Consider the following 22,785-nt stretch of genomic DNA (forward strand, 5'->3'; position numbering starts at 1 on the left):
AGCTCAATCGACCTAATCTCTCCTCATACGTCATTCCTGCCATCCCAGGTATCAGCCTGGTGAATCTTCACTGCACTTTCTCCATGGCAAGAACATCCTTCCTCAGATAAGGCGACCAAAACTGCACACAATACTCAAGGTGTGGTCTCACCAAGGCCCCTGCAGCAAGACATCCTTGCTCCTGTACTCAAATTCTCTCGCTATGAAGGCCAACATACCATTTGCCTTCTCAACCGCCTGCTGCATCTGCATGCTTACCTTCAGCGACTGGTACACAAGGACACCCAGGTCTCGTTGCACTTCCCCTTTTCCCAATCTCTCCCTCAATGTAAAACCGCTTAGTCCAAGCTATTGAATGTAAGAGATAAATCATCAGCTTGTAGGTATTCGGGTTCACCAATTGTAGGTGCTGGACGAATGCCTATCAAATAATCGAGGTCGACTCCAGGAGAACAATCAAATAGTTCTTTAATGCAAGAATTATCGAATTCCAACAGCTGGCTGAGATCGGTACAGGAGATGCCACAGACGGAGACGCCACGAGGACTAGTCAGTCCCGGGGATTACGTCATGACGTCATCGAGTTTTCCTGCGCTTGGGGCGGTCACGTGATGTGCGGCGTGACGTCATCGCGTTTACCCGCATCATCGCGTTCGCCCGCGCTCCCAAAGGGGGAACGCCCCGCACAGGCAAACCGCATATATACATCGTTACGTTAAAGGGAATTATGTACGGTAAGTAAGGGACACTCGGTGGTACCGCTACAAGCTCGTAATTTATACATTTCAGCTTAAAAAAGTTTAAAATGAATTATAAAGCAAAATACATTTGTTATGATGGTCAGAGGTGTTACCCAAACTATTGTTGGTTTTTGGCAGTGTGCCCTGCTTTGATTTGGCCCTTGCTGCAGCCTGTTCTAGTTTACGAAGTCTGAAATTTGTAGTACTCTCATGAGATGGGTGCGTATAAGGATAGCACAATATGATTTTTATGGTACAATTTAAAATAAAATATTTATAATGCTGGTATTGTAGAATAACTTTAATCTTGTCATTCTCAGTTTAAATTACTCTTAGTCAGGGTTGTCTTAACTATTCTGATGAATGATTCATCATTTTATGATGATTATAATTGTTATTATAAAAGAGTAAGTATATAATAAGTTTGTATTGTTTCTAGAGTGACTTCAAGCAGTGCAGGCAGAGAAACTCTTAATTGCAGCAGAACTTAGTTTCTAAATAAAAATCTGCCCTTTTGAAATTTGGTAATTTCCCGAATTGTGCTGTGGAATTGAAAATGTTCATGCAGTGCTCTTTTCTACCAGCAGATGGTGGCAGAGCACTTTGCATTGCATTTTGTTACCCGTTCACTGCAGTGTCCCCAGTTCAGGATCACTCTGCTGAAGCACTTGGTGAAGATCTTTAAAAAAAAAGTTTGCATTGTTCACTAAGAATCCAAAATAATAGTTCAACATCAATAACCTTGTGATTTGAGGCCCAGCACATGCAACGTTCGATCGCAGGATCCCCAGATAGAAACATAGAAGATAGGAGCAGGAGTAGGCCATTCGGCCCCTCCAGCCTGCTCCGCCATTTAATGAGATCATGGCTGATCATCCAAATTCAGTACCCTGTCCCTGCTTTCTCCCCATATCCCTTGATCCCTTTAGCCTTGAGAAATATATCCAACTCCTTCTTGAATATATTTAATGAATTGGCCTCCACTGCCTTCTGTGGTAGAGAATTCCAGAAATTCCTCCTCATCTCAGTCCTAAATGGCTTACCCCTTATCCTTAGACTGTGACCCCTGGTTCTGGACTCCCTGGCCATCGGGAACATCCTTCCTGCATCCAGTCTGTCCAGTCCTGTTAGAATTTTATAAGTTTCAATGAGATCCCCTCTCATTCTTCTAAACTCCAGCGAGTATAAGCCCAATTGACCCAATCTCTACTCATACGTCATTTCTGCCATCCCAGGTATCAGCCTGGTGAATCTTCGCTGCACTCCCTCCATGGCAAGAACATCCTTCCTCAGATAAGGTGACCAAAACTGCACACAATACTCAAGGTGTGGTCTCACCAAGGCCCTGTACAACTGCAGCAAGACATCCTTGTTCCTTTAATCGAATAGGATATATGCATCTGCATTTATATAGAGGACCAGTTTCTTCAGTCTAAAGAGGGCAGAACCTTTTGAAAGCCAGAGGGATTCCTGTGTGCTTAACACTTGTACTGCATAGGAGCAACCCTCCCAGTGGCATCTCGGCTCAGTCCTCTCTTGGTGAGAGTGAGTCCAGCACTCCAACTTAGGAACAATTAGGCCGCACAAAATCCTCAGGTGTATCGTTTACATTGAAAAATATACAAATGAGTTTTGAATTATCACTGGTTATGAACCAGACAGCATTTATTATTTAACAAAATACTGTCACAATTTCAATATTGTGTTTTTCACATCGATATGCTTTATTTTAATTTCCAGCATTTTCTTTTGCTTTATTTTAAGGCTGCGTTTAGTTTCTGACAATATGCAGGAAAAGTACAACGGATGATTTTGAGAACGGATTGATCAGGAGCGGAGAACTTTGACGGGAGGCGAGGGGGGGAAACGACAAGCCAAGTGTGCCCCGGTCAGTGTGTTGACCCAAGGACAACATCACGCTCCCCTCCCTCTGACGGGCAGTGTGTGTTTGGAGATTTTTGATTGAGACCAGAGCAGAGCCCGATTGGGTCAAATGAAACTTTAAGTCTGGAGTCAGTATTGGGAGTGGGTAAAATTAGGCAGCAATGCAGCGAAGCGCAGAGTGCCGCCGCCAGTTTATCTTCAGAATACTCAGCAGCCTGGTTCTTGTTCTTTTCCCCCCTCCTTGGGTTGGATGTTGAACGGTTTTGAATATTTACAGCTGTGCCGCACATCAAACCCTCTCCAAAGCTCGCCTTCTCGACAAAGGTCGAGCTTACAGCCCGCTCAGCAAAGAAAAAGCAAGCACACGTGGAGCATGGCCTTGGACTGGCTGCACTGGGGCTAATTTACAATTAAAATGACACTTCAGGAGAAATATTGCTAGAAAATCCGCAGCCTCGGAGTTTTCCCGGGGGCCTGATTTCCATTCAATAGTTGAAGTTGGCCGGTCCTGTGCTTTCAAATGAGCAAAACCAGCAGCACAGCCAGAGCGCCCTACCCCGGCCACACGGCGCTTTCTCAGTGAATTACTTTCAAACCCCAACACAGTGAACATGTCTGGACACATGCGCTTCCTTGCGGCGGCTCCAGGCGCCCCTTCACACCGGCAGCACATGGACCACACCCACAGCAAGGGCCAGTGCACACCCGCCGAGCATTTCAGCAAAGTATGCAAGGATATTGGGTGAAAACTGCAGCAATTTGATTAAGTCAGTGAGGACGGCTATCTCACACCCCAGTGTGTTCTTTCACAAAGCTGATTATCAATCATAAATATCACACGAAAGCATAAAAGTACTTGGCTGAAAGAGGCGAGAATTTCACGGACCAAGTTTCATTGGTGTAAACGGCATGTTTGAATAAATACGCCAATCTGAAATCGGAATTATCTTGAGCTTGTCAAAATTCGGCAGAGTTGGCTCCCAACTTTGTTTCCATTACTCAGTTCTCTCTATCAGTGCAGTTAAACTGGCCACTTGTGCAAGATTTATTTAGCCGCCAGTTTGTTGCTGGCTTCTATTGATAGATTGAGTTTACCCTCTCTGTGGAGGAGTGCCTTTCCTTCGCTTCCCTCACCCCCCCCCCCCCCCCCACGAAGAAATATAACCAAAGGCAATGCCAATCTGTTGATACAGAAACTTAATGAGGATATTCAATTGCAACACTGAATGAAATGATTCGTTTGATGAATTTGTAACTTGTTTAACAAACAAGGCCAGTGTTTTAATTCTTTCACATGAAATTAATTATTGATAACCAGTTTTATAGATTAAAGAAAGACTTGCATTTATATAGTGCCTTTCACGACCAACGGATGTTTCAAAGTACTTTACAGCCAATGAAGTACTTTTTTTGAAGTGGAGTCACTGTTGTAATGTAGGAAACGCGGCAGCCAATTTGCACACAGCAAGCTCCCACAAACAGCAATGTGATAATGACCAGATAATCTGTTTTTGTTGTGGATTGTGGAATAAGTATTGGCCAGGACACTGGGGGATCTTTTACGTCCACCCGAGAGAGCAGACAGGGCCTCAGTTTAACGTCTCATCCGAAAGACGGTGATGTGCCTCAATAATTCCGAGACTCGATGTTAGCGAAACAAAACAAGGCTTTTATTAACTTAGAAAGTAACACGTAAGAGAGAGAGGTATCTTCCTTCTGGAGACTGAGGCCAGACTGAGCTAGCTTACAAAAGGGGCCAGGTATGGGCGGAGCCCTACACACACAGCACATTCCAGCACATTCCAATAAACAATACAATGAGGACTGGGGGAAGGGAAATGACACTGAAACCGACCACAGCCACAGGCAGTGATGAATGGAATATTTCATCACATTCACCCCTTCTATAGATTTAGTCTGTTCGGGGGTTTGATAGTCCTCTGCGACCGACGTGGCTGTTGTGGTGCCGCGGGTGTCGGCTGGGTGTCCCCGGTAGTCTCCTGGGTCTCTGCCGGGGGTGCCGCCAGGGTTGTTGAAGGGGTAGTTGGTGGGGGTGCCGTTGGTCGATGTTCTTCCGGGGGTGATGAAAGAGTAGTGGGTGGGTAAGAGTTGCTGTGATCGTTGTTGCTGCTATTGCCGTGGTTGTTGTCGATGCCGGCTGGGGCGACGTCTTTTATGGACACGGTGTCCTCCCTTCCGTCGGCGTGCCGGACATATGCGTATTGGCGGTTAGCGTGGAGTAGGTGTACTGGCTCCACGAGAGGGTCCGTCTTGTGGCCCCTCACATGCCTTCGCACGAGTACCGGACCTGGGGTGGAGAGCCATGACGGCATGGATACGCCTGAGGTGGATTTCCGGGGAAAGACAAACATTCGTTCATGAGGCGTGGCATTAGTGGCCGTACACAATAGCGACCGTATCGAATGGAGCACATCCGAGAGGACTTCCTGCCAGCGGGAGATAGGGAGGCCCTTGGTCCTTAGAGCTAGAGTGACTGCTTTCCATACTGTCCCGTTCTCTCGCTCCACTTGGCCGTTACCCCGGGGGTTGTAGCTGGTGGTATGGCTCGTGGCGATCCCCTTGGACAGCATGTACTGGCGTAGCTCTTCACTCATGAAGGACGCCCCCCTATCCGTATGGATGTAGCTCGGCATACCGAACAGGCAGAACAGGCTGTTGAGGCATTTAATGACCGTGGCGCTGGTCATGTCTGGGCAGGGGAAGGCGAATGGGAACCGGGAGTATTCGTCCACAATGTTCAGGAAGTAAACATTGCGGTCGACGGACGGGAGGGGGCCCTTGAAATCTAAGCTGAGCCGCTCAAAGGACCGTGTAGCTTTGATTAAGTGGGCTCTATCTGGGCGGTAGAACCGAGGCTTGCACTCAGCGCAAGTGCGGCAGTTCCTGGTCAGAGACCGAACTTCCTCAATCGAGTAGGGTAAGTTACGGGACTTTATGAAGTGGAACAGCCGCGTGACCCCTGGGTGGCAGAGGTCGTTGTGGAGGGTCTGTAGCCGATCCCCGGTGGCGCTGGCACACATCCCTCGTGAGAGGGCGTCAGGGGATTCGTTAAGGGCCCCTGGCCGGTAAATGATGTCGTACTCGAAGGTGGAGAGCTCGATCCGCCACCTAAGAATCTTATCATTTTTAATCTTCCCCCTCTGTTTATTATTGAACATAAACGCTACCGACTGCTGGTCGGTAAGTAGGGTGAAGCGTTTGCCGGCTAGGTAGTGGCGCCAGTGGCGCACTGCCTCCACGATGGCTTGGGCCTCCTTTTCCACGGAGGAGTGTCTGATCTCGGGCCCTTGGAGGGTCCTCGAGAAGAAAGCTACGGGCCGCCCCGCCTGGTTGAGGGTGGCCGCCAAGGCGAAGTCAGACGCATCACTTTCCACTTGAAATGGAGTGTTCTCGTCCACTGCCTGTAGCGTGGCCCGCTCAATATCCTGCTTAATGCTTTTGAAGGCGGCGTGGGCCTCAGCAGAGAGCGGAAAAGAGGATGCTTTCAAGAGGGGGCGGGCTTTGTCGGAGTAGTTGGGGACCCATTGGGAATAATAAGAAAATAACCCCAGGCACCTTTTCAGGGCTTTGGGAGTGTTGGGCAGGGGCAGCTCCCGTAGGGGGCGCAATCGGTCGGGGTCTGGTCCGATTTCCCCATTCTCCACCACGCTGCCTAGTATGCAGAGGCGCGTGGTGTTGAAAACGCACTTGTCCTCGTTGTAGGTGAGGTTGAGTTTTTGTGCGGTTTCCAGGAACCTCTCGAGGTTCGAGTCGTGATCCTGCTGATTGTGGCCGCAGATGGTGACGTTGTCGAGGTAGGGGAAGGTTGCCTGCAAGTGGTGGTCATCGACCATGCGGTCCATCTCCCTCTGAAAAACCGAGACCCCATTCGTCACCCCAAAGGGGACTCTGAGGAATTGGTAGAGGCGTCCGTTCGCCTCGAAGGCGGTGTACGGGCAGTCCTCTGGTCTGATAGGGAGCTGGTGGTACGCTGACTTGAGGTCAATGGTGGAGAACACCCGGTATCGGGCGATTTGGTTCACCATTTCTGATATGCGGGGTAGCGGGTAGGCGTCTAGTTGGGTGTACCTGTTGATCGTTTGGCTATAGTCGATCACCATCCGTTTCTTCTCGCTACCCCTTACCACTACCACTTGGGCGCGCCACGGGCTGTTGCTGCGTTCAATAATGTGCTCTTTCAGGAGCCTGTCTACCTCGGTCGCGATAAACCGCCTGTCCTCCCAGCTGTACCTCCTGCTTTTGGTCGCTATTGGCCGGCAGTTAGGGGTAAGGTTCGCGAATAGCGAAGCCGGCTTTACCTTCAGGGTAGCCAGACCGCACACTGTGAGGGGCGGCTGGGACCCACCGTACTTGAGCGTGATGCTTTGGTGGTTGCACTGGAAATCCAGGCCCAAGATCACGCTCGCACATAGGTTCTTCATGATTAATACTTTAAAATTATCGTATACAGTTCCGTTAACGCCCAATTGTACCGTGCAGTAACCCAGAATGGTCGATGTCTGGGTTTTATCAGCCATAGAGATGGTACCCTGAGCAGGGACCACCTTTAGGGAGAGTTGCTGTGCCAGTTCAGGGTGGATAAAACTCTCCGTGCTTCCACTGTCAATTAAACATTTAACCCGGCACCCGTTTACCTCGATGTCCACCATTGATTTGGATAGCGGGTGCGGCCTGGTCTGGTCCACTGTGACCGATGCCACTGTAGGGCCCTGATCGATACAAGATGGCGTCCACGCTGTCTGCTCATAAGATGGCGGACCCCACGAGGTCGGGCAAGATGGCGTCCAAGATGGCCGCTCCCATGGCGCACACGCGGCGGTGGCGGGTTTTCCGGCGGTTGGTTTTCCGGCGGGGTTCCCTCTGCACACCTTCCCGAAGTGCCCCTTCTTACCGCACTTAAAGCAGGTGGTGCCTTTCGCCGGGCACAGGTTTCTGGTGTGTTTTGGCTGCCCGCAGAAGTAGCAGTTGGGTCCCTGACGCGTCGCGGCTGTCGTAGGACTTCTGGGGGGAGAGCGGGGCCCCACCGGTGTCGGGCTGCCGGGCGGGGAAGATGCCTTCCAAGATGGCGGCGCCCTCGGTGCACACGTGGCGGCGTGGACGGCGCGGGCTGAAGAGTAGGCGTCCGAGTTTCTCTGGGCCACATCCAGGGATCGCGCGGTGTCCGCAGCCTGTTTCAGGTCCAACCCCGTTTTTTCCAGCAGTCTTTGCCGGATGTAAGTGGAGCTGAGGCCTGTGATAAAGGCATCGCGAACAAGCTCGTCAGTGTACACTGCGGCTTTTACATCTCGGCACTTGCAGTCTTTGCCAAGCATTTTCAGGGTGCTTAGGAACTCCTCCACTGATTCCCCAGGTCGCTGTGCGCGAGTAGCGAGCAGATGCCTAGCATACACCTCATTCGTAGGCTGCTGGTAATGCGCCTTTAAGATGTCGCAGGCGGCCAGGTACGTATCAGCGTCTTGGATGAGGGGGTAAACCCGGTGGCTTACCCAATTCCGCAGAATTCCGAGTCTCATCCTCGCAGCGTCCGTAGCGTCTTTGACGGCTGCGGAATTGTCCAGGAAGAATTCCATACACTCAAACCAGTGTCCGAAGCGTGCTGATGCGTTCGGAGCATGTTGATCCAAATCCAAACGTTTGGATTTCAGGAGTTGATCCATAGTGTTGAAAAATAAGTTAATACAATTGATGTGCCTCAATAATTCCGAGACTCGATGTTAGCGAAACAAAACAAGGCTTTTATTAACTTAGAAAGTAACACGTAAGAGAGAGAGGTATCTTCCTTCTGGAGACTGAGGCCAGACTGAGCTAGCTTACAAAAGGGGCCAGGTATGGGCGGAGCCCTACACACACAGCACATTCCAGCACCTTCCAATAAACAATACAATGAGGACTGGGGGAAGGGAAATGACACTGAAACCGACCACAGTCACAGGCAGTGATGAATGGAATATTTCATCACAGACGGCACCTCTGACAGTGCAGCGCTCCCTCAGCACTGCACTGGAGTGTCAGCCTGGCTTTATGTGCTCGAGTCCCGGGAGTGGGACTGCGAACCCACAACCTTCTGACTCAGAGGCGAGTGTGCTACCCACTGAGCCACAGCTGACCCATTTGGGTATGGAATGGTTGTCTGATTAGACTTAAGTAAATACCCCTGTAGTTTTCACCCAAATGTTTGCTGAATTTACCAGAATTCGCTGCAGATTTCTCCTGACCCTGTTCGTAAACTTTCTGTATAAACTTGTTTATAACCCCACTGAGTCATTTATTAGTTTTGGTAATTTTAAATTAACCTTAGTGTCTGTGGACTGAGTGACATTTCTCAAGATTTATACTGTTTTGGAAAGGAGAGTTTGCACGCACCGAAGTAGAGATTAATCTCGTGCAATGTGGAGGGATGTGGTTATCGGTGTGCCCCAGGGATCTGTGCTGGGCCAGCTTTTGTTTTTCATTTATACACTGGATTTGGATACAGGCGCAAGAGGAATGATATTGAAGTTTGTTGATGATTACCAAATTAGGGGGCATGGCAAAACATGAGGAAGGATGCAGGAGGGCATAGACTGGTTAGCATTGTGGACAGGTGACAGTTCGGTGCAGAGTAATGTGAAGTAGTACAATTTGGGGTGAGGAACAGTGAAAGGAAGCATACCCTAAATGGTGTGGTCATTAACAGAGTGAATGGACAGGGAAATCTAGGGATACAGGTACTTAGATCTTTGAAGGTGGGAATACATGCAGGAAAGGCCATAAAAAAGCAAATATGATTCTGGGTTTTCTACGGAAGGAAGTTGAATACAAGGCAAGGATGTGATGTTGAATTTGTAGAAGACATTTGTTCGACCATATTTGGAGTATTGTCTACAATTCTGCTCAGCTTCTCACAGGAAGGGTATTGGAGCCTTGGAACGGGCAGGAGAACGACCTCATTTTTAAGCCTTTTTTTCATAACCATAAACCTCTCAGTCTCAGTATGAATTGTGAAGATTCACTGAATTCATACTGAGACTGAGAGGCTTATGGTTATGAAAAAAGGCTTAAAAATTAGGTCTTTTTTCACTGGAACAGAGAAGATAAGGGGATATCGATAAAGGCCTCCAGAATTATGCAACTATTTGGCAAATCAGTAAAAGGGGCCTAGACTCAGGATTATCGCTGGACAAACAAAGTTAGACATATTTTTCATGCAGGGATATTAGAACATGGAATGATTTACCACAAGTGGCTATTGAGGCAGAAACTGTAACATCGTTTAAAAGGGAATTGGATTAGTATTTGAAGATTAAGAAATGGGATTAGAGTTGGAAGTTCCAGTTGAAGAGCTAGCACGAGCAGAGACCTGATGGGCAGGGTATCCTCCTTCTGTGTTGTAATTTCTACTCGTCTCTGTAATGAAGAACATTAGCTGCTTAAATCAGGACTTAAATGCTGTTGAATGTTATTTCTAGTTTTGTGCCGTACGGAAGTTTTAATGTTTTGATATTAATTTAATCCTGTTGAGCTGAGATTGAGCCTTAACAGCATGAATCTGCCTGATCCCAGTTCTCTTCATCCCTCTTTTCCTGTGCAGAGTTTGATGGAGGGGGTGGCGAATGTCCAGTGCCAGCTGCGACTGACCCTCTTTGATACCACGCACTCCCATTTCTTTGGCAGAACCTGGAAGAGTTCCCCACAGCCCATAAAGCATGCCCATGGCCAGCCAGCCAAAGTGCTATTCAACCAGGTAAGGAACCATTCAATGAATATCATTCTCGGGGGGGGGGGGGGCTTTATTCTACTTGTAGTACGGTTGACAATGCAGCTGCTCTGATTTGCTGAAACAGCACGTACATTGAAGGTGTGTTTATGCCACAGCTAAGCTGTGCACTGTCTAAACTCAGCCAAGCTGGATCACACATTGGAGATTATTTCCCAAAAGAAATGTTTTTTCTGTGTATCAAGGTAAGGATATCAGTGTGAAGAATAGAATATTTTTCAAGGCACACGTGACTCTCTCTCATGCAGAGTAAAGCTCCCTCTACTCTGGCCCACCAATCTATTTTCACCTGTAACCTCAGGAGAACACCTCTTACTTGTTCCCCTCCCGCAGCTATCTTTGTGAAGTGCTGACCATCAAGACTAGCCTAACCGCTCGAGCATGTGAGATGCCTGAAGAACAATCAACAGCTTGTGCCACAGTACACATGCATGAAAAGGGGAAGTTCGACTTACGTACTAACCTTACGGTAACCTTCTGTACTGATCTATATAAAGACAGGGCACACCAGGAAACTGTAGGGACTCCGAAGTGGTCTTGCTGAAAGGGCAACTGAACAGTAAGGGGGTTTAGTTCACAAATTCCCGATGAGGCTGTTGCTTGTGAGTACACAGGTACCTATCTCCTGAGTACTGCTTATGCTGGGTTTTATATTTATTTTGATAAATTAACATTAATGATCAGACTACTTTCTGTCTCCTGGGCCCATGCGCCTGCCATTTAAGTGAAAGGATAAGGATTAGCCAACACGGTCCTCCCTCTTGTATTGACCTGGTGGCCTTTAGCATACCCCTAGATTTAGATATTCCACATTAGAGATTTCTATCCAGGGTAGTTCTTTGTGTAACTTACCTTCGCCTTCCATAAGATCAACTTCATGTACCTCCTGGTTGTCCCTGATGTCATCTGTTGAAATCCCACCAATTCCCCACCAGCGACCCCAACATTAAGTACACCAGCATGATGCAAGCATACCTGCGTGCCAGGACCAGATTGATATGCCTATCAATTAGTCCAATAAAAGGCGACGAGTTAAGAACGTAACTGAAGGTTTTTATTGGCTAAATAACAGAGCCCACCCTCGTGGGTGATCCGATCCAACAGGGAGGAATACTAGCCAGTCAGCTACCTTTATACCTGGGCAGGTAATGGGCGGAGTCGGAGGTGGTCAGCCCAGGTATAACAGTGCGACAAGAGGCGACCTCGTGTAGTGATGTGACAGTGAGAACAGTGAGAACAATATACAGTGATAACTATAACAGTGGTTTACCACATTCACCCCTTGTTTAGATTAGAGTCCGGCGGGGTGAAGTGTATTACCAGCTCTGGTATGTCAGTCTGTCCGGAGGCTTCGTTAGCCTCTCCGATCGTCGCAGCGGCGGTGTTACATTATCCGGTGTTAAAGCTGGTGTCTGCGTAGTCGGCAAAGGCTCGTGGGGTTCCGGCATGCCGTCTACCTCGGCTGGACTCGGGGGGTTGGGAGGGGGGGGTGAGGGTGCGAGGTCTCGTAAGGAGACAGTGTCCTCCCGTCCGTCTGGGTAAGCCACATAGGCGTACTGGGGGTTGGCGTGCAGGAGGTTCACCTTCTCGACCAGGGGGTCCGTTTTATGGGCCCTCACGTGCTTTCGCAGCAAGACGGGTCCCGGAGAGGTCAGCCAGGTTGGTAGGGTGGTTCCCGTAGTCGACTTCCTGGGGAAGACAAACATTCGGGCATGGGGGGTGGTGTTAATGGCAGTGCAAAGTAGTGACCGGATGGAGTGCAGCGCAATCGGGAGGACCTCTTGCCAGCGGGAGGTTGGGAGGCCCTTAGACTTTAAGGCTAAGAGGGTGGCCTTCCATACCGTCGCGTTCTCTCTTTCCACCTGGCCGTTCCCTCGGGGGTTGTAGCTGGTGGTCCTGCTTGCTGCAATACCCCTCTCCAATAGGAACTGACGGAGTTCCTCGCTCATGAAGGAGGCGCCCCGGTCACTATGTATATAGTTCGGGAACCCGAACAAGGCGAAGAGTTTGTTCAGGCATTTAATGACCGTGTTACTGGTCATGTCTGGGCAGGGGAAGGCAAAGGGGAAACGGGAGTACTCATCAACGATGTTGAGGAAGTACACATTACGGTCGGATGACGGTAGGGGCCCCTTGAAGTCGATGCTCAGACGCTCGAAGGGGCGGGTGGCCTTGATCAGGCTTGCTCTGTCCGGCTTATAGAAGTGCGGTTTGCACTCAGCACAGATCTGGCAGTTCCTGGTCATGGTCCTGACCTCCTCGATGGAGTATGGCAGGTTGCGGGCCTTAATGAAATGGTAGAGTCTGGTGACTCCGGGGTGGCAGAGGTCATTGTGGAGGGTCTGAAGTCTATCACTTTGCGCGCTGGCGCATGTAATGCGTGAAAGAGCATCAGGGGGGTCGTTCAGTTTACCGGGCCGGTACAAGATCTCATAATCATAGGTGGAAAGCTCGATTCTCCACCTCAAGATTTTGTCGTTCTTGATCTTGCCCCTCAGCTTGTTATTAAACATGAAGGCAACCGAGCGTTGGTCGGTGAGGAGGGTAAATCGTTTGCCTGCCAAGTAGTGCCTCCAGCGCCGTACTGCCTCCACAATTGCCTGGGCTTCCTTCTCGACCGACGAGTGTCGGGTCTCGGGGCCCTGTAGGGTCCTTGAGAAGAAGGCTACCGGCCTACCCTCCTGGTTAAGGGTAGCGGCTAGGGCGAAGTCGGATGCATCGCTCTCCACTTGGAAGGGGATTGACTCATCCACTGCGTGCATTGTGGCCTTGGCTATGTCTCCCTTAATGAGGGAGAAGGCCGCGCACGCCTCTTCCGTGAGGGGGAAGGATGTGGTTTTCAGGAGGGGTCTGGCTTTGTCCGCATAATTGGGTACCCATTGGGCATAGTAGGCGAAAAGCCCCAGGGTTCTCCTAAGTGCTTTTGGACAGTGGGGGAGGGGTAGCTCCATGAGGGGGCGCATTCTTTCGGGGTCGGGGCCGATGACTCCGTTCTCTACTACACAGCCAAGGATGGCAAGGCGCGCTGTGTTAAACACGCATTTCTCCTTATTGTAGGTGAGGTTCAGCCGTTGGGCCGTACGGAGGAATTTCTCCAGATTCACGTCGTGGTCCTGCCGGTCGCGGCCGCAGATGGTGACGTTATCTAGGTAGGGGAATGTGGCCTGCAGTCCGTTCTGGTCAACCATCCGGTCCATCTCCCTTTGGAAGACCGAGACCCCGTTGGTGACACCGAAGGGGACCCTAAGGAAGTGGTATAGGCGCCCATTCGCCTCGAAGGCGGTGTACTGGCGGTCCTCGGGGTGGATAGGGAGTTGGTGGTAGGCCGACTTAAGGTCGATGGTCGAGAATACGCGGTATTGTGCAATCTGATTGACCATGTCAGATATGCGGGGAAGGGGGTATGCGTCCAGCTGGGTGTATCTGTTTATGGTCTGGCTGTAGTCGATGACCAGGCGATTTTTATCGCCGGTCTTAACGACCACGACCTGGGCACGCCAGGGGCTGTTGCTCCCCTCGATGATGCCCTCCTTCAGGAGACGCTGCACCTCAGAGCTAATGAAAGCTCTGTCCCCAGCGCTGTACCGCCTGCTCTTGGTAGCGACGGGTTTGCAGTCGGGGGTGAGGTTAGCGAACAGGGAAGGTGGCGGCACCTTGAGGGTGGATAGGCTGCAGGTGTTACGCGGTGGGCGGTTTAACCTTCGCTGGTTGTCGACTGTGAGTGGGGGGAGGGGTCCACCGTATGCTAGGGTTACACTTTGGAGGTGGGATTGGAAGTCCAGCCCTAGTAGGACGGCAGCGCAGAGCTGGGGGAGGACGAGGAGTTTAAAGCTTTTATACTCTGTACCCTTAACCGACAAGGTCACAGCACAGTAGCCGCTAATGTCCGTGGCGTGGGACCTCGATGCCATCGAGATTCGGTTGCGCGTTGGCAGGACAGGGAGGGAGTAGTGGCTCACCGTGTCTGGGTGGATGAAGCTCTCCGTGCTTCCGCTGTCGAACAGGCAGGTCGTGGCGTGGCCGTTTACTTTGATGTCCATCATCGACTTGGACAGGTGGTGTGGGCGGGCTTGATCCAGAGTGACGGAGGCTAGCGTGTAGGTAAGCGAGTCGTTGTCGTCTGCGGGCGAGGCGGTCGTCGGGTCCGGGGGCCCGGTGGCAGTCGGGCGTGGTGTGTAAAATGGCGTCTCCCACGAGGTAGGACAAAATGGCGGAGAAGATGGCTGCCCCCATAACTCACATGAGGCACTATTGGGGTCGGTTGCCTTGATCAAAGATGGCCGCCCCCATGACTCACGTGTGGGGATACTGGCCTCAGTTGCCGTGAAAGAAGATGGCCGCCCCCACAGTTCGCATGAGGCACTGCTGGCCTCTGAAGATCCGCTCCTGCAGGCCTTAGAGAAGTGGCCTTTCTTCCTGCAGGTTGTGCAGGTAGAGTTCCTGGCTGGGCAGCGCGACCTCGGGTGCTTCTCCTGGCCGCAAAAGAAGCAGCCGGCGGCCCGATCGCGGGTGCCCGATGTCGGAGCCGGTACCGGGGGTGGCGGGCCCGGTCGGGTCCGGGACGCCGACGCTGAGGTAGGTCCCGGGGGCGGCGCTGCGAAGGGTATTGCGGTAGGGGTCGGGCCCGAGTCCCAGGGTCGCGAGCAGTACCTGGAAAACGCCTCCTGGTCCTGATGGGCCACCTCCAGGGAGAGAGCGAGGGCTTCAGCTTTGTCCAGGTCGAGGTCTTTAGCTTCAAGCAGTCTTTGCCGTGAGTAGTCGGACCGTAGGCCTTTCACAAAGGCATCGCGGATATTATCTTCCGTATTTTCAACAGCCGTCACCGCTTTAAAGTCACAGTTCCTGCCGAGTGCTCTTAGCGCCCGTAAAAATTCAGCTACAGACTCTCCTGGCTGTTGCGGGCGGGATCTTAGGAGGTGCCTGGTGTACATGTAATTTACCGGGCTGCGGTACTGCTGTTTCAGTAGGTTGATAGCGGCCTCGTACGTAGTCGTGTCCTGTATGAGTGCGTATACTCTCGGGCTCGCTTGGGCGTTCAGAAGTCTTAGTTTGGATCTCTGCGGGGCGCCGGATTCTTCCAGGTAGGATTCGAAGCAGTCCAGCCAGTGTTTGAAGTTGAGGGCTGCGTTTGGTGCCTGTGGGTTTAGATCCAGGTATGGTGGTTTCAAGGCTTGCAGCCAAGCCGGCTGGTGTGGCCCGTTGTCTGGAGGCTGCTGTTGCTGTGCTGCTGGGTGAGCTCCTTGCTGTTGCTGTTCATTATCAGACATCTTTAAAATTTAGTCAATAAAATTGATATGCCTATCAATTAGTCCAATAAAAGGCGACGAGTTAAGAACGTAACTGAAGGTTTTTATTGGCTAAATAACAGAGCCCACCCTCGTGGGTGATCCGATCCAACAGGGAGGAATACTAGCCAGTCAGCTACCTTTATACCTGGGCAGGTAATGGGCGGAGTCGGAGGTGGTCAGCCCAGGTATAACAGTGCGACAAGAGGCGACCTCGTGTAGTGATGTGACAGTGAGAACAGTGAGAACAATATACAGTGATAACTATAACAGTGGTTTACCACACAGATTGTGGTGGATGTGGGGCCCACAATGGCAATTGATCACAGAGTGATTGAATGTCGCTGCGAAAGTCACAGCTTTAAATCTGTAAATGAGTTTATAATTGTGAAGGTTCTTTGGTCAGAATGGCTGGCAAAGGTGCCATTGTGAAGTTCCTCACCCCTGCCCGGGCAGGTACCCCATTAATACCGAAAATGACGTGGGTGCCGATCCCCTTTATGCAAATGACCCAAACCCTGGTATATGAGACAGGTTCAGGGACGCGGCAGACCAGGCAAAAGTCCCACCCTGCTGCACATCTGGTGGAGAAGCGGGACCCCAGGAATTTCAGGCCCCTTGTATATGATTAGTGCCAAATGATGGGAATTTCCATGCTATGTCCCCACTTCCATTTCATGTAGACTCTTGGGCCCCAATATTTATGGTGAGGCGGGGAGGGTGCGGGTGAGGCCGAAAACGGCTCAAGAACCCGGCAAGGTTGGTGACACGGAGGTGCTGCCGATCTTAACGGCAGAGCCTCATTAACACTTTGTATGCCCGTCTCCTGCCCGGCTGCCGGCCAAATGGAGAACCTGGCTGGTGGGCGGGAGGGAGGGAACACCAGCAGCAGGAGGCCGTAGCTGGGGACCCTTGGGGACGGACCCTGGCAATCGTGAGGGGAAGGCGGGGGGAGGTCGGCAGTCGGGGCTGGGGGAGGCCGAAGGCTTCCTTGAGGGGTCGGGGTGACCACTCCTGCTCCTCCTGGCCCACAAGGAGTGCTGGAAAAGGCACTAACCTTGTGGAGCCGGCAGCTGCCACCTCCCTTTCACTGCTGGGTTTCCTGACCCCTGGGAAACCCATGCCCCAGCGGTGAATTTTTAAATTGGGCTCCTAATTGCATTGTGGGAGCCCGATTTAAGTATGTTAATTAAACGCCCCACTTCTCGAAGGCGGGACACTCGGCGCCACAATATCCACTGGTGTAAAAAAGGCAGCGGGCGCGTGCGCAGAGGGCTGGAGTCACGTTGCATGTATTTCACTTTTTAACTGTCTCCCGACCATCGTGGGGGGTTAATATCGAGGTCTTGGAGTTAAGAACATAAGAACATAAGAAATAGGAGCAGGAGTAGGCCATTCGGCCCTTCGAGCCTGCTCCGCCATTCAATGAGATCGTGGCTGATCTTCTGCCTCAACTCCATTCACCGGCGCTATCGCCATATCCCTTGATGCCCTTACTAGTCAGAAATCTATCGACTTCTGTTTTGAATATACCCAATGACTGAGCCTCCACAACCCTCTGGGGTAGAGAATTCCAAAGATTCACCACCCTCTGTATGAAGAAATTTCTTCTCATCTCAGTCCTGAATGGCCTACCCTTTATCCTGAGGCTGTGGCCCCTGGTTCTAGACTCCCCAGCCAAGGGAAACATTCTCCCAGCATCCATCCTATCAAGCCCTGTAATAATTTTGTATGCTTCAATGAGATCCCCTCTCATTCTTCTGAATTCAAGAGAATACAGGCCTAGTTTACTCAAGTTGGCACAAATAGGAGCTTTCATCCCATTAGTTTGGACTGGGTTGGAAACAAAGTCCCAGAGATGAAAAGGACTATCATTCCTGGTGCTGCTCAATGATGTAACTGATCTGACTTTTGTCAGATTTTGCCTGATAACACTCCTGTGACGTGCCTTGGGACATTTTACACTATATAAATGCAAGTTGTTGTTGACTGTATTTTATGTTGACAATGGATGGCCAAAAGTGGAATAAGTGTTCCCAAGGCACTGACACTTGTCACCTTAATGAGTGCAAAGTAGTCAGAAATTGCATTCAGCCTTCAAAGCAATGGTTATGAAAATATCACTAACATGCCCATACCATTATAACGAGCCAACTTAGCATGGTAAGGGGTTAAATTTATAGCTTGATGCTTTTGATTATTTGCAATGGCAGTCAGGATTACTTGAGATATTTGTGTTATAAAAGCAGCACTGTGTAGGTGGTAATAACCTATGATGCATAATCTACATTTTCACTTACTCTACGGTTATCAACAACTGATTATTTGACCTTTAATTCAACCGAACATGAAGAATGAAACAGAAGAACTTGTACAGCATTCTGAAAGGTTACTCATTAATTAATTAAATTTGCTGAAACAATTTATTTTGTATCCAGTGTTGTAAAATAGAGCCAGACTATTAAATGGCCTGTGGGATAGTTGCAACACTTTCTTTGCACATATTCCTTTGCTGAGAACTTTTCATATGTGAAATATATAGCGTAGTTTTTTATATCAAGTTCAGAATTCACTCTTTAACCCTGGGGTTTTTCCAAAATTCTGTAGACCATCACTACATCCAACACTTCTCTGTGTTACCTCTAGACTTGACTATTCCTAATGCACTCCTGGCTGGCTCCCACGTTCTACCCTCCTTAAAAAAAGAAGAAAGACTTGCATTTATATAGCGCCTTTCACGACCACCAGACGTCTCAAAGCACTTTACAGCCAATGAAGTGCTTTTTGAAGTGGAGTCACTGTTGTAATGTGGGAAATGTGTCCAATGTGATAATGACCAGATAATCTGTTTTTTTTTGGTTATGTTGGTTGAGGGATAAATATTGGCCAGGACACCTTCTGCTCTTCTTCAAAATAGTGGCCATGGGATCTTTTACGAGCAGACGGGCCCTCGGTTTAACATCTCATCCTAATGACGGCACCTCCAACAGTGCAGCACTCCCTCAGCACCGCACTGGAGTGTCAGCCTAGCTTTATGTGCTCAAGTCCCTGGAGTGGGACTTGAACCCATAACCTTCTGACTCAGAGGCGAGGGTGCTACCAACTGAACCATGGCTGACACATAACTTGAGGTCATTCAAAACTCGGCTGCCCATGTCCTAACTCGCACCATGTCCCGTTCACCTATCACCCCTGTGCTCGCTGACATACATTGGCTCCTGGTTAAGCAACACCTCGATTTTAAATTCTCATCCTTGTTTTCAAATCCCTCCATGGCCTCGCCCTTCCCTATCTGTAATCTCCTTCAGCCCCACAACCTCCCCGAGATATCTGCACTCCTCTAGTTCCGGCCTCTTGAGCATCCCCGTGCCTTCAGCTGCCAAGGCCCTAAGCTCTGGAATTCCCTCCCTAAGCCTTTCCACCTCTCTACCTCTCTTTCCTCCTTTAAGACACTCCTTAAAACCTACCTGTCACCTGCCCTAATATCTCCTTATGTGGCTCGATGTCAAATGTTGTTTTATAACGTTCCTGTGAAGCGCCTTGGGACATTTTACTACGTTAAAGGCGCTATATAAATGAAAGTTGTTGTGGCCTTAACTTTTATCACATCTCGAAAAGAAGGCTGTCATACATTTATATTGTTTACTGTGAAGTAGTCATCAGTGCAGCCAATATAATTATTGCTTTCCTCAGAAGCACCGTATCATTGTGCAATATGTGTGCACTTCAAGCAACTACTTTTTTTGTGTAAGTTCCTTTGTTTTCATCCCACTGCTGCACACTGTCCCCAGCTAAGAGAGTGCCAGGAGTCCTGTGCTGGTGCTGCTGGGGAACTGGCCACTGGGAGGTGTGCACAAGCAGTCCAGGGAAACTGTCCTTATTCTTCCTGCACCTCCCTCCGTGGATCATAGTGCCTGCTTCTGTTTTGAGCTTTTCCCCAGTCGTGCAGCTGGAATCGAGAACTCCCTATGAGTTGGAATCACTGGCACAAAGTTATGATGTTGTAACGAGTGCAAGTTGGAGTTCTCATGAATAATTGCACAGCACAACTGCAATTTATCAACAGAGAATGCTGAAAATACTCCGCAGGTCAGGCATCATCTGTGGAGAGAGAAACCTTTTTGTCTTTTAATCTCTCCTGCCTTCCATCCTATCACAGACCTTCCTTTTGTTCTTTCCTCCCCCCCCCTTTCCCTGCCCTTGCACTTGCTTAAAAATCTGTTACATCTCTAACTTTTTCCTCTTCCGATGAAGGGTCATCAACCTGACACGTTAACTCTATTTCTCTCTCTCCGTGGATGCTGCCTGACCTGCTGAGTATTTCCAGCATTTTCTGTTGTTATTTCTGATTTCCAGCATCAACAGTATTTTGTTTTTGCAATTGATCAAGTAGCATGCACAGTTATTCTCCAAGTTTGAACTTTTTTTTAAAGTAGGACTTGGCAACTACTATTGCACTGTTAACTTTTTTGCCCAGAATGGTGCTACCACTGATTGTTCTTGTACTTGGCATTAGAGTATGGACATTGATAGGCATGTACGACAACAACTTGTAATTATATAGTACTTTTAACAAAGGTATAAACGTCCCAAGGCACTTTGAGAGGTGTAATCAGACAAAAATGGACATTGAACCAAAGAAGGAGCTATTAGGATGGGTGATTCAAAACTTAGTTAGAGAGCTGGGTTTGATAGAAGGTCTTACAGGAGGAGAGGGAAGTGGAAAGGCAGGGGGGTTTAGGGGGGGAATTCCAGAGTGTGGGGCCTAGACAGCTGAAGGCACAGTTGCCAATGGCATACGAAGAGAGAGAGAAGGTGCACAACAGCAGAGAGTTTGGAGGGGACTATAGGACTGGAGGAGACTACAGAGACGGGGAGGGGCAAGGCCATGAAGGGATTTAAATATGAGGATGAAAATTTTAAATTGCAGGTGTACAGTATTGTTAACTAACCTGCAGAATAGTTGAATCTCAAGTTGATTGCGATCTGTTGGGAGATCACAGAGTCAGAGAGCAGAACGAAACTGAGTCTCATAACTGACCGTTCTATTCCCTGACTCCGATATCACATCATTTCAATCAACTGTGAGCATCAGCTGTGCAAATAAGAACTGAGCCACTCAGTAAACTACTGTTCCCCAGCTGTGAGGACTCTGGCTTCTAACAACTATCTAATTTTTTTTTGCATTGCTTTTATATTACATGAGACCTATGCCTGTGGACCCAGCTCCTGATGTGTGGATCTTGTGCAGTCGGCTGCAACCTGGAAGTAAACTTGGCAGGGCTTGCTAAGGCTGGCGGGTTGTAGCTGGCTGCATGAGACCTGTGCGGCAGTAAGCGGCTCCACCAGCATTGGGTCTTGTGCAATTTAAAAGCAGCTATCGTGGTTGATTCCTGTGCGATTATTTTCTATCTCTGTCAGCATGAACAGAGCCAGTCTCTGTCAGAATGGGAAAGATCAAGTATTAAGCACTTGTTGTCGCCTATTACCAATTTTAACATTTCTACCAGAGGGATTGATCAGGTGTTTTGCGAACAAAAACAACGGTACAAAGTAAATACTCAAAGTCACAAGATAATTATGGTTGAGGAACACCATTGGCTCATCCAGAAAAATCCTAGGGGGTGAATTTGCCAATGGGGGTGATGTAAAAAGACTACTGAGAGCTTGGTTTGAGTATAAAACAAGGCTTTAATCAACTGTTTCACAACCATGAGATTCTAGTTACATCACTAGTTCCTGGTTACAGAAACATCCTGAGCAAGCTGGGCCCACGCCCGAGTATTTATACTCCTTGGACGGCGCCACCAGCTGGCCGCCCAGTGTCACTTCATGAGTCATGATCAGATTCATGACAGGGGGTGCATTGGAGGCGGGACTGCTGCTTGTCAGGTTTCAGTCCCACCTCCATCGACTTGTGGCCAACCCATGCTATTTTCCCTTGATTGACCTTGTTAAGCCCACCCAGCGGGCTTAGCAGGCCAATTAAGGGGAAGCCGGTTACAGAGAACGTCAACGTATGACGTTTCATTTTGACAGCTGAATTGTCATCGTTTGACAGGTCTGTGAAGCTGACATTCTATGTTGTTTGATGAGTCCTTGTTTTCAAGACTCATCAAACCTCTTTCTTTAGCCCTGTAGTTCAGTCTATATTACCCAAACTTGATGCATTAGTAAAGCGATGGGGTGACTGAATTTTGAAAGAAAGAAAGATCTTGGATTTATATCTCGCCTTAAGAACATAAGAAGGAGGAGCAGGAGTAGGCCATACGGCCCCTCGGGCCTGCTCCGCCATTCAATAGGATCATGGCTGATCCGAATCTAGACTCACGTCCACTTCCCTGCCCTCTCCCCGTAACCCCTAATTCCCTTATCTGCTAGGAAACTGTCTATCTCCATTTTAAATTTATTTAATGTTGCAGCTTCCACAGCTCTCTGGGGTAGCAAATTCCATAGATTTACTACCCTCTGAGTGAAGAAGTTTCTCCTCATCTCAGTTTTGAAAGCGCAGCCCCTTATTCTTAGATTATGCCCCCTAGTTCTAGTCTCACCCATCAGTGGAAACATCCTCCCCGCATCCACCCGATCAAGCCCCCTCACAATCTTATGTTTCGATAAGATCGCCTCTCATTCTTCTGAACTCCAATGAGTAGAGTCCCAACCTACTCAACCTTTCCTCATACGTCAACCCCCTCATCTCCGGAATCAACCGAGTGAACCTTCTCTGAACCGCCTCGAGAGCAAGTATATCTTTTCTTAAATATGGAAACCAAAACTGCACGCAGTATTCCAGGCGTGGCCTCACCAATACCCTGTATAACTGCAGCAAGACTTCCCTGTTTTTATACTCCATCCCCCTTGCAATAAAAGCCAAGATTCCATTGGCCTTCCTGATCACCTGCTGCACCTGCATACTAACCTTTTGTGTTTCATGAACCAGGACCCCCAGATCCCTTTGTATTGTAGCACTTTGCAGTTTCTCTCCATTTAGATAATAACTTGCTCTTTTTGATTTTTTCTGCCAAAGTGCATAACCTCACACTTTCCAACATTATATTGCATCTGCCAAATCTCTGCCCACTCACTTAGCCTGTCTATG

General features: G+C 49.2%; 1 protein-coding gene across 2 annotated transcripts in view; it reads left to right on the forward strand.

The window, feature by feature from the left end:
• Positions 1–22,785, forward strand: part of nphp4 (nephronophthisis 4) — a 517,372-nt gene that overhangs the window by 39,521 nt on the left and 455,066 nt on the right. For both annotated transcript variants that reach the window (XM_085966844.1, XM_085966846.1), the window contains exon 2: positions 10,216–10,368. In XM_085966844.1, coding sequence (XP_085822970.1) covers positions 10,216–10,368 — 153 coding nt within the window. The remainder of the gene's footprint in view (positions 1–10,215; positions 10,369–22,785) is intronic.

Source organism: Somniosus microcephalus, chromosome 25 (assembly GCF_052327205.1).
Source record: "Somniosus microcephalus isolate GS21.2 chromosome 25, FLI_Smic_1.0, whole genome shotgun sequence".
Classification (NCBI taxonomy): Eukaryota; Metazoa; Chordata; class Chondrichthyes; order Squaliformes; family Somniosidae; genus Somniosus; species Somniosus microcephalus.